Genomic DNA, 16,638 nt, shown 5'->3' with positions numbered 1-16,638 from the left:
ACCTGTACCTGGTTATAACACTAAACCTGTACCTGGTTATAACAGTCGATATAAAACTGTACCTGGTAATAACAGCTGGTATACTAAACTGTACCGGTTATAACCTTAACCTGTACCTGGTTAAACACATGTACTTATAACACAAACCTGTACCTGGTTATACTAACTGACGTTATACTAAACCTGTACCTGGTTATAACAGTCTATACTAAACCTGTACCTGGTTATAACACTAAACCTGTACCTGGTTTAACAACGTCGTTATACTACAACCTTACCTGGTTATAACACCAAACCTGTACCTGGTTATAACATTATACTAAACCTGTAACCTGGCCTTTACGGTCTATACAAACCTGTACCTGGTTATAACACACAAACCTGTACCTGGTTATAAACACTAACAACCTGTACCTGGTTATAACACTTACTAACCTGTACCTGGTTATAACAGTCTATACTAAACCTGTACCTGGTTATAACACTAAACCTGTACCTGGTTAACACTTAAACCTGTACTGGTTATAACACTAAACCTGTACCTGGTTATAACTTATACTAAACCTGTACCTGGTTATAACAGTCTATACTAAACCTGTACCTGGTTATAACACTAAACCTGTACCTGGTTATAACACTAAACCTGTACCTGGTTATAACACTAAACCTGTACCTGGTTATAACACTAAACCTGTACCTGGTTATAACACTAAACCTGTACCTGGTTATAACACTAACCTGTACCTGGTTATAACACTAAACCTGTACCTGGTTATAACACTAAACCTGTACCTGGTTATAACACTAAACCTGTACCTGTTATAACACTAACTAACCGGTTATAACAGTAAAAACTGTACTGGTTATAACACTAAACCTGTACCTTGGTTATAACACTAAACCTGTTAACTCTTGTTTATAACAGTTCGAATTACTAAACACTGTACCTGGTTATAACACTAAACCTGTACCTGGTTATAACACTAAACCTGTACCTGGTTATAAACAGTAACAACCTGTACCGGTTATAACAGTCTATAACACTGTACCTGGTTATAACCAACGTACTTATAACACTAAACCTGTACCTGGTTATAACACTAAACCTGTACCTGTTATAACACTAAACCTGTACCTGGTTATAACAACTGTACTCTATACTAAACCTGTACCTGGTTTATAACACTAAACCTGTACCTAGTTATAACAGTCTAATAACGTACCTGTTTAACACAAAACTGTACTGGTTATAACACATAACCTGTACCTGGTTATAACAGTCTATCACTAAACCTGTACCTGGTTATAACAGTCTATACTAAACCTGTACCTGGTTAACACTAAACGTACTATACCTAACGGTACTGGTTAAACAGTAATACTAAACCTGTACTGGTTATAACAGTCTATACTAACTGTACCTGGTTATAACACTAAACCTGTACCTGGTTATAACAGTCTATACTAAACCTGTACCTGGTTATAACATCAATACACCTGTACCTGGTTATAACATAATACTACCTGTACCTGTTATAACACTAACCTACTGTTACTAAAAGTCTTATACTAACGTGTACTGGGTTTATAACACTAAACCTGTACCTGGTTATAACACTAACCTGTACCTGGTTATAACAGTCTATACTAAACCTGTACCTGGTTATAACACTAAACCTGTACCTGGTTATAACACTAAACCTATACCTGGTTATAACACTAAACCTGTACCTGGTTATAACAGTCTATACTAAACCTGTACCTGGTTATAACAGTTTATACTAAATCTGTACCTAGTTATAACACTAAGCCTGTACCTGGTTATAACACTAAACCTGTAGCTGGTTATAACACTAAACCTGTACTTTGGTATAACACTAAACCTATACCTGGTTATAACACTAAACTTGTACCTGGTTATAACAGTTTATACGAAATATGTACCTAGTTATAACACTAAGCCTGTACCTGGTTATAACACTAAACCTGTACCTGGTTATAACAGTCTATACTAAACTTGTACCGGGTTATAACAGTCGATACTAAATCTGTACCTGGTTATAACACTAAACATGTACCTGGTTATAACACTAAACCTGTACCTGGTTATAACAGTCTCTATACTAAACCTGTACCTGGTTATAACACTAAACCTGTACCTAGTTATAACACTAAACCTGTACCTGGTTATAACACTAAACCTGTACCTGGTTATAACACTAAACCTGTACCTGGTTATAACAGTCTATACTAAACCTGTACCTGGTTATAACACTAAATCTGTACCTAGTTATAACACTAAACCTGTACCTGGTTATAACATGTCGATACTAAACCTCTACCTGGTTATAACTCCAAACCTGTACCTGGTTATAACATGTCTATACTAAACCGTTACCTAGTTATACCACCAAACCTGTACCTGGTTATAACACCAAACCTGTACCTGGTTATAACAGTCTATACTAAACCTGTACCTGGTTTAAACAGTCTATACTAAACCTGTACCTGGTTATAACAGTCTATACTAAACCTGTACCTGGTTTAAACAGTCTATACTAAACCTGTACCTGGTTATAACAGTCTATACTAAACCTGTACCTGGTTATAACACTAAACCTGTACCTGGTCTAAACAGTCTATACTAAACCTGTACCTGGTTATAACACCAAACCTGTACCGGGTTATAACATTATATACTAAACCTGTACCTGGTTATAACAGTCTATACTAAACCTGTACCTTGTTATAACACTAAACCTGTACCTGGTTATAACACTAAACCTGTACCTGGTTATAACAGTCTATACTAAACCTGTACCTGGTTATAACACTAAACCTGTACCTGGTTATAACACTAAACCTATACCTGGTTATAACACTAAACCTGTACCTGGTTATAACAGTCTATACTAAACCTGTACCTGGTTATAACACTAAACCTGTACCTGGTTATAACACTAAACCTGTACCTGGTTATAACACTAAACCTGTACCTGGTTATAACATTCTATACTAAACCTGTACCTGGTTATAACAGTCTATACTAAACCTGTACCTGGTTATAACACTAAACCTGTACCTTGTTATAACCTGTATATACTAAACCTGTACCTGGTTATAACAGTCTATACTAAACCTGTACCTGGTTATAACAGTCTATACTAAACCTGTACCTGGTTATAACACTAAACCTGTACCTGGGTATAACACTAAACCTGTACCTGGTTATAACACTAAACCTGTACCTGGTTATAACACTAAACCTGTACCTGGTTATAACACTAAACCTGTACCTGGTTATAACACCAAACCTGTACCTGGTTATAACACTAAACCTGTACCTGGTTATAACACCAAACCTGTACCTGGTTATAATACTAAACCTGTACCTGGTTATAACACTAAACCTGTACCTGGTTATAACACCAAACCTGTACCTGGTTATAACACTAAACCTGTACCTGGGTATAACACTAAACCTGTACCTGGTTATAACACTAAACCTGTACCTGGTTATAACACTAAACCTGTACCTGGTTATAACACTAAACCTGTACCTGGTTATAACACTAAACCTGTACCTGGGTATAACAGTCTATAGTAAACCTGTACCTGGTTATAACACTAAACCTGTACCTGGTTATAACACTAAACCTGTACCTGGTTATAACAGTCTATACTAAACCTGTACCTGGTTATAACACTAAACCTGTACCTAGTTATAACACTAAACCTATACCTGGTTATAACACTAAACCTGTACCTGGTTATAACAGTCTATACTAAACCTGTACCTGGTTATAACACTAAACCTGTACCTGGTTATAACACTAAACCTGTACCTGGTTATAACAGTCTATACTAAACCTGTACCTGGTTATAACACTAAACCTGTACCTGGTTATAACAATAAACCTGTACCTGGTTATAACACTAAACCTGTACCTGGTAATAACACTAAACCTGTACCTGGTTATAACACTAAACCTGTACCTGGTTATAACACTAAACCTGTACCTGGTTATAACACTAAACCTGTACCTGGTTATAACACTTAACCTGTACCTGGTTATAACACTTAACCTGTACCTGGTTATAACAGTCTATACTAAACCTGTACCTGGTTATAACACTAAAACCTGTACCTGGTCATAACACTAAACCTATACCTGGTTATAACACTAAACATGTACCTGGTTATAACAGTATATGATGACTATCTGAATGTTTAACTTGATATAAATTTTGTTTTTATTCCGATTCTAACTTCCCTGAGGTGTACACACGTGTACCGGGGTACATGTAACAAAATGACTCATAAAATTCAACCAGTCGTTTACTGTGTGTAAGGTTCCGCTTCATCCGAATCCGTATACCTGTGTCTCAAATAAAATAGTTTATTGCTATTGACAAATACATACGTTGTGAATTCATCTTTCCTAATTCATCCTTCACCTCGTGATTTTATCTTGTATACGATTTCTGGTGTCCCGTACCTAGCGATCATTGACACTAACTTCAAACTTCGGATCACATCAATTAATATTTACAGCAGACTGATTTCTCAAGTTTTCTTAAGTCCGACAAATGACAGCGTCACCTACCACTCCGATTAGATTCTCTACCCTATCTGATAGAACCTTCCTACCGGGTTAATGGCAGTGTCATCTATAAACCGCTCAGTTCTAACTAAAAACCAACGTGTGCTGACCCTTTACCTAAATTTTGAGACACTTGTTAAAAACGATTGGTTTCTCTCGTCCAGTCACACGTGTACTTACTACAGTGGCTATATTCTGAATGTCTTACATAAACTTAAAACTCAAGTATAGAATTTACTTACACAACGATCCCGCTTGTTCGTTCTCTTCTGCCTCAGCAGGACTTTTCGGTGCGCCATAGTTAACTTGTATGATCAATGCAGACAAATACATTAAACTTCTACCTCCATGCATTCAGCAGGTATTTAAATAAGAGCATGCTGACAGTTAAACAACACAGGTACACTCCTCCATGTGAGACCAACACAACATGTTTATACGTCCTACACACATACAGGCTTACGATACACCTTACAATGGAACGCGAGACGACGTATAATGACCGTCAGGCGAACATAGGTCGTGGTAGGGAGAAACCTTTACCTTAAGTGTATATATATATAGATGACCTATTTTTAAACAGAAAAAAGAACTTTAACGACATGTGTTGTTAGTATAGTTATCTATTTATTTGATACAGTGTAGTACCCGTTTCCGGTTTTAACACAATAGCTATAAATAAGGAGAATATACACAAGATAAATCGTGGTATTGAAATTACATCTTATTGACCTTGGTAGTATCGGGGATGATATTTGTTTACAAATGAGATGTTTCTATTACTACTGATAACAAATGTTACATTGTATTTAACGTGCTCCGGATACAGTAATCACCTTAACCTAAGCGAATCACTTAATCAAAGGGAATTCCTTAATCAAAGGGAATTCCTTAATCAAAGGGAATCCCTTAATCAAAGGGAATTCCTTAATCAAAGGGAATTCCTTAATCAAAGGGAATCCCTTAATCAAAGGGAATTCCTTAATCAAAGGGAATTCCTTAATCAAGGGAATCCTTAATCAAAGGGAATTCCTTAATCAAAGGGAATTCCTTAATCAAAGGGAATTCCTTAATCAAAGGGAATCACTTAATCAAAGGGAATTCCTTAATCAAATGGAATCCCTTCATCAAAGGGAATTCCTTAATCAAAGGGAATTCCTTAACTTAATTTCAAGAACTACCTAAGCTTAACATTTTCCATAGCAAAAATATATGCATTTTATTTCAGGAAAGGTCCGTAACGTAGACATTTTCCTAAACTTCAATAAGGCTTACCTACATGTATGGGAAAAAACGCATTTCCTGAAGTAAAGCGACGTTCGTGATCGGCTATAGAGGATTTAAATAATCTATACCAGTCTCTTAAATATATCTAATTCTGTTATAAATGCATCACATGAACTGTATTTTTCCGACCGTTTGTATGATACCACAGTACATCTTCACTTACTCTACATCAATTTGAGAGTTATTATCATTCTAGGGTCAGACCTGTATTCCGAATCTACAATCTAACTATAGCTAGTGGTCTCTTTATCTTTAAATATCTTCATTAGCCTGTAGTCTTCAGCCATACCTCTTCAGGTTTTTTTTCGGCTATGACCTATGGCTATACTTCTGAAGCCAGATTAAAGATTGTAAGTCAGTGAGTCTCGATACCAGGTAAAAGGAAAGGTACTAACGTCTATATGTAAGGTTACATTTTCAATTATTTCGATTTCAGGAATCTTATCTGTTACAAGTTTTCAGTACTATTTTTCTGTTATTGTTATTCCAGATTACAGGCTCAAGTTGAAACAACGTCGTTTGGTGATTGTAAGGCTGGTTAAACGTTGGTTGAGTCAGAGACGTATATACCAGATATACAAGTCTCTGGTTTAGTATAACATCGGGGAAACGTCAAAGTAACCGCTGTCATGCATTAATTGATGAAATGTTGGTGAAACGTTGTCAAGGTAACCGTTGTCATATATACACTGATCATAAGTTGGTGAAACGTTGTTGAACAGTAAGCATGTATAAATGTTCAGCGAATTTAGAACAGTGCACCTTTAAAAAAATATTACACGCACGTACACCTGTACTCGCGTGATATAATATACTAAATTATATACATTGTATACATGGCTAATGGAATACATTTTCACACTCTTCCTACTGTTAGGTGAATAAGGAGGATCTTTTACGAAATAACGAAACAAAAGCTAATTCCTTTTACATTAAACTGAGTTTAATTTATGTTTGACACGTAGATTGTAGAAATCCCGTTTCCGTGTTTTAAGTTGACCCATTATAGTAACCTGGCCCGAAAATGTCTGAGTTAAACAATATCAGCTTTCAAACTTAAGATAGAATCACACGGACATGTATCAGTGTAGTAGAATATCACTTTCATTGTTCGTAGTGTCCTGGTCAAGTCGGCTACGTGGGCTGGTCAAAGGTCAAAGTTCACTGGATACATGTCATGGGAATGTGGGTATCTCGGTAGTTATCGATTTAATGTATTGGACTGGACAGAGAGGTGCCGATGACCATAGACACGATCTCTTTGTTATATATCCCCAGGGGTGACTTGTGTCTAGTCCATGTCGTATTCACGTACACGATTTAAAGGTTGGGCCAATGTTTATAAAATACGTGTTTTCCTAAACAATGCTCCTGCTTCAACAATATTTACTTAACTCAAGGAAATTTCTTTACTCAAACAACGCAATGCGAGATTTAATGAACATATTTTGTCCTAAATTCAATAATACTTTCTGTATTCCGTAAAGATGATAGGGGAACTTTACAGAATTAAAATATCAAATAACTCGATTTTTCTCACTTAAATCCAATAATGTTATCCTTCATTAACTTTATGAATGTTGAAAAATCCAGGGATACTCAAAGGAATTTAAGTTTCGGTAGAAGGGATAAAAAAATCTTTAATGACAAAAACAAAATTCCCGGTCAAATATACAAACTATTACAGTTAAAACCGCCATACTTACCTGTATATGACGCTGATTCAATCGATTAAAATTTAAAAATGATAAAATCTAAATCAAATTTAAAAGTGTGAAACAGAATATTTGTGTATATAAGGTGTTATCTGTGGGATTAAGACAATTCAGAATGTCCATGTTCTCGGCTTATCTGTAAGTGGCTATGCCAATCTACCACAATGTTCAGTGAGTCACAAGGGGACAAACTCGGTGTCGTAGTTATTGTGTAAACCCGTTGTGTGCTTCTTTTCGCCCAAACAAAAGTGTTTGGTATAACTTGTTTTAGGATTTGTTGTAAAATAAATATAGGTTATCGAATTAATATGTAAATATTGGTCCGTGTCGGAGTGTTGTTTGTGTGGTTGAATGCACTAACGAATGAATTGTAAAATAAATAAAAAAAAACATATTAATGTTCACGTATACAATAGAAGTGTTAAGTAATGGGCTAAATCTACAGAATGACGTCATATACTGATTACACAGAGGAAATGTCCCCGTAATACTCGTATAATTGTTTATTTTTCCCTGGCTTATTTGTACTTTTATCTTACTACTAATTTTGTATGACCATATAGTATAAACCACCTGTGGAATGAACAGTAAATGTGGTTTGATTGACTGATGAGGTGAATTTTGACCGTGCCTACTTTTTTAATCACGTGATTCTGCTGATCTCGTCGATCTCGATATTGTAAATTTCAATTGAAAGGAAGTGGTTTCCATATCCTGTTCAGTCTTGAATATAATCTCTCCTAGACTATATAATATCTCCTAGACTATATAATATCTCCTAGACTATACAATCTCTCCTATACTATATAATCTCTCCTATACTATATAATATCTCCTATGATATATAATCTCTCCTATACTATATAATCTCTCCTATACCATATAATCTCTCCCATACTATATAATCTCTCCTATACTATATAATCTCTCCTATACTATATAATCTCTCCTAGACTATATAATCTCTCCTATACTATATAATCTCTCTTAGACTATATAATCTCTCCTAGACTATATAATCTCTCCTAGACTATATAATCTCTCCTAGACTATATAATCTCTGCTATGATATATAATCTCTCCTAGACTATATAATCTCGCCTAGACTATATAATCTCTCCTATACTATATAATCCCTCCTATACTATATAATATCTCCTATACTATATAATCTGTCCTAGACTATATAATCTCTCCTATACTATATAATCTCTCCTATGCTATATAATCTCTCCTATACTATATAATCTCTCCTATGCTATATAATCTCTCCTAGGCTATATTATCTCTCCCACGCTATATAATCTCTCCTATACTATATAATCTCTCCCACGCTATATAATCTCTCCTATACTATATAATTTCTCCAATACTATATAATCTCTCCTATACTATATAATCTCTCCGAGACTATATAATATCTCCTATACTATATAATATCTCCTATACTATATAATCTCTCATAGATTATATAATCTCTCCTAGACTATATAACATCTTCTAGACTATATAACGTCTCCTAGACTATATAATCTCTCCTAGACTACATAATCTCTCCTAGACTATATAATCTCTCCTAGACTATATAATCTCTCCTATACTATATAATCTCTCCTAGACTATATAATCTCTCCTATACTATATAATTTCTCCAAAGATATATTATCTCTCCTAGATTATATAATCTCTCCTATACTATATAATCTCTCTTATACTATATAATCTCTCCTAGACTATATAATCTCTCCTATACTATATAATGTCTCCTATACTATATAATATCTCATAAACTATATAATCTCTCCTAGACTATATAATCTCTCCTAGACTATATAATCTCTCCTAGACTATATAATCTCTGCTATGATATATAATCTCTCCTAGACTATATAATCTCTCCTATGATATATAATCTCTCCTAGACTATATAATCTCTCCTATACTATATAATGTCTCCTAGACTATATAATCTCTCCTATACTATATAATCACTCCTAGACTATACAATCTCTCCTATACTATATAATCTCTCCTATACTATATAATATCTCCTATGATATATAATCTCTCCTATACTATATAATCTCTCCTATACCATATAATCTCTCCCATACTATATAATCTCTCCTATACTATATAATCTCTCCTATACTATATAATATCTCCTATACTATATAATCTGTCCTAGACTATATAATCTCTCCTATACTATATAATCTCTCCTAGACTATATAATATCTCCTCGACTATATTATCTCTCCTAGACTATATAATCTCTCCTAGACTATATAATCTCTCCTATACTATATAATCTCTCCTATACTATATAATATCTCCTAGACTACACAATCTCTCCTATACTATATAATCTCTCCTAGACTATATAATATCTCCTATACTATATAATATCTCCTATGATATATAATCTCTCCTAGACTATATAATGTCTCCTAGACTATATAATATCTCCTATACTACACAATCTCTCCTATACTATATAATATCTCCTAGACTATATAATATCTCCTATGATATATATTCTCTCCTATACTATATAATCTCTCCTAGACTATATTATCTCTCCTAGACTATATAATCTCTCCTAGACTATATAATCTCTCCTATACTATATAATATCTCCTAGACTACACAATCTCTCCTATACTATATAATCTCTCCTATACTATATAATCTCTCCTATACTATATAATATCTCCTATGATATATAATCTCTCCTAGACTATATAATGTCTCCTAGACTATATAATATCTCCTATACTACACAATCTCTCCTATACTATATAATATCTCCTAGACTACACAATCTCTCCTATACTATATAATCTCTCCTAGACTATATAATCTCTCCTATACTATATAATATCTCCTATGATATATAATCTCTCCTATACTATATAATATCTCCTAGACTACACAATCTCTCCTATACTATATAATATCTCATAGACTATATAATCTGTCCTATACTATATAATATCTCCTATACTACATAATCTCTCCTATACTATATAATATATCCTAGACTACACAATCTCTCCTATACTATGTAATATCTCATAGACTATATAATCTCTCCTAGACTATATAATCTCTCCTATACTACATAATCTCTCCTATACTATATAATATCTCCTAGACTATATAATATCTCCAATGATATATAATATCTCCTATACTATATAATCTTTCCTATACTATATAATCTCTCATAGACTATATAATCTCTCCTATGCTATATAATCTCTCCTAGACTATATAATCTCTCCTAGACTTTATAATCTCTCCTATACTATATAATGTCTCCTAGACTATATAATCTCTCCTATACTATATAATCACTCCTAGACTATATAATATCTCCTATACTATATAATATCTCCTAGACTATATAATCTCTCCTATACTATATAATCACTCCTAGACTATATAATCTCTCCTATACTATATAATCTCTCATAGACTATATAATCTCTCCTAGACTATATAATCTCTCCTAGACTATATAATCTCTCCTATGATATATAATCTCTCCTATACTGTACATGTATAATCTCTCCTATACTATATAATCTCTCCTACACTATATCATCTCTCCCAGACTATATAATCTCTCATAGACTATATTATCTCTCATAGACTATATTATCTCTCCTAGTTTATATAATCTCTCCTATGATATATAATCTCTCCTATGATATATAATCCCTCCTAGTCTATATAATGTCTCCTATACTATATAATGTCTCCTAGACTATATAATCTCTCCTATACTATATAATCTCTCCTAGACTATATAATGTCTTCTAGACTATATAATCTCTCCTATACTATATAATCTCTCCTATGATATATAATCTCTCCTATGATATATAATCTCTCCTATACTGTACATGTATAATCTCTCCTATACTATATAATCTCTCCTACACTATATAATCTCTCCCAGACTATATAATCTCTCATAGACTATATTATCTCTCATAGACTATATTATCTCTCCTAGTTTATATAATCTCTCCTATGATATATAATCTCTCCTATGGTATATAATCTCTCCTAGACTATATAATGTCTCCTATACTATATAATGTCTCCTAGACTATATAATCTCTCCTATACTATATAATCTCTCCTAGACTATATAATGTCTTCTAGACTATATAATCTCTCCTATACTATATAATATCTCCTATACTATATAATCTCTCCTATACTATATAATATCTCCTATACTATATAATATCTCCTAGACTATATAATATCTCCTATACTATATAATGTCTCCTAGGTTATATAATCTCTCCCAAACTATATAATCTCTCCTAAGTTATATAATCTCTCCTAGACTATATAATCTCTCCTAGACTATATCATCTCTCCTAGACTATATAATGTCTTCTAGACTATATAATCTCTCCTATACTATATAATCTCTCCTAGACTATATAATCTCTCCTATACTATATAATTTCTCCAAAGATATATTATCTCTCCTAGATTATATAATCTCTCCTATACTATATAATGTCTCCTATACTATATAATATCTCATAAACTATATAATCTCTCCTAGACTATATAATCTCTCCTATACTATATAATCTCTCCTATACTATATAATCTCTCCTAGACTATATAATCTCTCCTATACTATATAATATCTCCTATGATATATAATCTCTCCTATACTATATAATGTCTTCTAGACTATATAATCTCTCCTATACTATATAATCTCTCCTAGACTATATAATCTCTCCTATACTATATAATTTCTCCAAAGATATATTATCTCTCCTAGATTATATAATCTCTCCTATACTATATAATCTCTCTTATACTATATAATCTCTCCTAGACTATATAATCTCTCCTATACTATATAATGTCTCCTATACTATATAATATCTCATAAACTATATAATCTCTCCTAGACTATATAATCTCTCCTAGACTATATAATCTCTCCTAGACTATATAATCTCTGCTATGATATATAATCTCTCCTAGACTATATAATCTCTCCTATGATATATAATCTCTCCTAGACTATATAATCTCTCCTATACTATATAATGTCTCCTAGACTATATAATCTCTCCTATACTATATAATCACTCCTAGACTATACAATCTCTCCTATACTATATAATCTCTCCTATACTATATAATATCTCCTATGATATATAATCTCTCCTATACTATATAATCTCTCCTATACCATATAATCTCTCCCATACTATATAATCTCTCCTGTACTATATAATCTCTCCTATACTATATAATCTCTCCTAGACTATATAATCTCTCCTATACTATATAATCTCTCCTAGACTATATAATCTCTCCTAGACTATATTATCTCTCCTAGACTATATAATCTCTCCTAGACTATATAATCTCTCCTATACTATATAATCTCTCCTATACTATATAATATCTCCTAGACTACACAATCTCTCCTATACTATATAATCTCTCCTAGACTATATAATGTCTCCTAGACTATATAATATCTCCTATACTACACAATCTCTCCTATACTATATAATATCTCCTAGACTATATAATATCTCCTATGATATATAATCTCTCCTATACTATATAATATCTCCTAGACTACACAATCTCTCCTATACTATATAATATCTCCTAGACTATATAATATCTCCAATGATATATAATATCTCCTATACTATATAATCTTTCCTATACTATATAATCTCTCATAGACTATATAATCTCTCCTATGCTATATAATCTCTCCTAGACTATATAATCTCTCCTAGACTTTATAATCTCTCCTATACTATATAATGTCTCCTAGACTATATAATCTCTCCTATACTATATAATCACTCCTAGACTATATAATATCTCCTATACTATATAATATCTCCTAGACTATATAATCTCTCCTATACTATATAATCACTCCTAGACTATATAATCTCTCCTATACTATATAATCTCTCATAGACTATATAATCTCTCCTAGACTATATCATCTCTCCTATACTATATAATCTCTCCTATGATATATAATCTCTCCTATACTGTACATGTATAATCTCTCCTATACTATATAATCTCTCCTACACTATATAATCTCTCCCAGACTATATAATCTCTCATAGACTATATTATCTCTCATAGACTATATTATCTCTCCTAGTTTATATAATCTCTCCTATGATATATAATCTCTCCTATGATATATAATCTCTCCTAGACTATATAATGTCTCCTATACTATATAATATCTCCTATACTATATAATATCTCCTAGACTATATAATCTCTCCTATACTATATAATCACTCCTAGACTATATAATCTCTCCTATACTATATAATCTCTCATAGACTATATAATCTCTCCTAGACTATATAATCTCTCCTATACTATATAATCTCTCCTATGATATATAATCTCTCCTATGATATATAATCTCTCCTATACTGTACATGTATAATCTCTCCTATACTATATAATCTCTCCTACACTATATAATCTCTCCCAGACTATATAATCTCTCATAGACTATATTATCTCTCATAGACTATATTATCTCTCCTAGTTTATATAATCTCTCCTATGATATATAATCTCTCCTATGATATATAATCTCTTCTAGACTATATAATGTCTCCTATACTATATAATGTCTCCTAGACTATATAATCTCTCCTATACTATATAATCTCTCCTAGACTATATAATGTCTTCTAGACTATATAATCTCTCCTATACTATATAATCTCTCCTATGATATATAATCTCTCCTATGATATATAATCTCTCCTATACTGTACATGTATAATCTCTCCTATACTATATAATCTCTCCTACACTATATAATCTCTCCCAGACTATATAATCTCTCATAGACTATATTATCTCTCATAGACTATATTATCTCTCCTAGTTTATATAATCTCTCCTATGATATATAATCTCTCCTATGATATATAATCTCTCCTAGACTATATAATGTCTCCTATACTATATAATGTCTCCTAGACTATATAATATCTCCTATACTATATAATGTCTCCTAGACTATATAATCCCTCCTATACTATATAATATCTCCTATACTATATAATCTGTCCTAGACTATATAATCTCTCCTATACTATATAATCTCTCCTATGCTATATAATCTCTCCTATACTATATAATCTCTCCTATGCTATATAATCTCTCCTAGGCTATATTATCTCTCCCACGCTATATAATCTGTCCTATACTATATAATCTGTCCTAGACTATATAATCTCTCCTATGCTATATAATCTCTCCTATACTATATAATCTCTCCCACGCTATATAATCTCTCCTATACTATATAATCTCTCCAATACTATATAATCTCTCCTATACTATATAATCTCTTCGAGACTATATAATCTCTCCTATACTATATAATATCTCCTATACTATATAATGTCTCCTATACTATATAATATCTCCTAGACTATATAATATCTCCTATACTATATAATATCTCCTATACTATATAATCTCTCCTAGACTATATAATATCTCCTATACTATATAATCTCTCCTAGACTATATAATCTCTCCTATACTATATAATATCTCCTAGACTATACAATCTCTCGTAGACTATATAATCTCTCCTAGTTTATTTAATCTCTCCCCATTCCAAGCCGGGATAGTCCATGTTACCAACAGAGTTTGGCTATCTCCTATGTAGATAGATAAACTTCCTCGTGACTAACAAGAGATATGAGTATGGTCAGTGTCTTTCTAGTTGATATTGTGTTTAATGATCAAAACATCAGATAATACCGACACTATAGTAATGGAAGCGTTAACATTTTCAACTCTCTCTCAAAAAATAAATAAAGATACACAAATAAACAAACGAACAAACAAACAAAAACAATAACACAGGTCCTATAAGAAAATTTACAATAGAATAATTGTGTGATATTTTTGTTCCTGACACAAGGTCCGTTAGAGTAGCCTCCCGTTGAACCTTCATCATAAGACAATGCTTACAAACAAATAGGTAGCTCACAAGTGAAACTGTCAATCTTACTTAAGATATTGTAACGTTTAGATTTTTTTGGCAGCAGCTATAAGTACTGGAAAGCACCGTGGTATTTAAAAAGCAATTTGTCTTCAATTGGTTGATCTCTGCTTTTAAGTCTATAATTCCATTATGGGGAATTTCTGTTGATGAAAGGTAAATATAGGTCAGAGTGACCTACTTTTGATATATAAACATCGCCTAACGAAAGTAAGGCCATATCCCAAGTTTGAGCTCCAGTGACAAGTAATGAAGATATACCCCTGACAAGATATGACATGGACGGCCGACCGACCCCAGACAAGATATGACATGGACGGCCGACCGACCCCAGACAAGATATGACATGGACGGCCGACCGAACACAACGCAAAACTATTAATTTGTCATCAAGTATTGTAAATAGACCCCTGACAAGATATGACATGGACGGCCGACCGACCCCTGACAAGATATGACATGGACGGCCGACCGACCCCAGACAAGATATGACATGGACGGCCGACCGAACACAACGCAAAACTATTAATTTGTCATCAAGTATTGTAAATAAACCCCTGACAAGATATGACATGGACGGCCGACCGACCCCTGACAAGATATGACATGGACGGCCGACCGAACACAACGCAAAACTATTAATTTGTCATCAAGTATTGTAAATAGACCCCTGACAAGATATGACATGGACGGCCGACCGACCCCTGACAAGATATGACATGGACGGCCGACCGACCCCAGACAAGATATGACATGGACGGCCGACCGAACACAACGCAAAACTATTAATTTGTCATCAAGTATTGTAAATAGACCCCTGACAAGATATGACATGGACGGCCGACCGACCCCTGACAAGATATGACATGGACGGCCGACCGACCCCAGACAAGATATGACATGGACGGCCGACCGAACACAACGCAAAACTATTAATTGTCATCAAGTA

The 16,638-nt window shown here is 33.1% G+C and overlaps 1 protein-coding gene across 3 annotated transcripts in view; it reads right to left on the bottom strand.

Annotated features, from left to right (window-relative positions):
* LOC117316408 overlaps positions 1-5,086 on the bottom strand; it is a 39,465-nt gene extending 34,379 nt beyond the window's left edge. For all 3 annotated transcript variants that reach the window (XR_004529851.1, XM_033870960.1, XM_033870959.1), the window contains exon 1: positions 4,847-5,086. Coding sequence is in view for 2 of the 3 variants with exons in the window: in XM_033870960.1 (XP_033726851.1) it covers positions 4,847-4,903 (57 nt within the window). In the remaining variant the exon portion in view is untranslated. The remainder of the gene's footprint in view (positions 1-4,846) is intronic.
* Positions 5,087-16,638: the final 11,552 nt, after the last annotated feature.

The sequence above is a fragment of the Pecten maximus genome, chromosome 18, assembly GCF_902652985.1.
Source record: "Pecten maximus chromosome 18, xPecMax1.1, whole genome shotgun sequence".
Classification (NCBI taxonomy): Eukaryota; Metazoa; Mollusca; class Bivalvia; order Pectinida; family Pectinidae; genus Pecten; species Pecten maximus.
The sequence above is the reverse complement of the archived record's forward strand: the minus strand, read 5'-3'. Positions and strand labels throughout refer to the sequence as shown.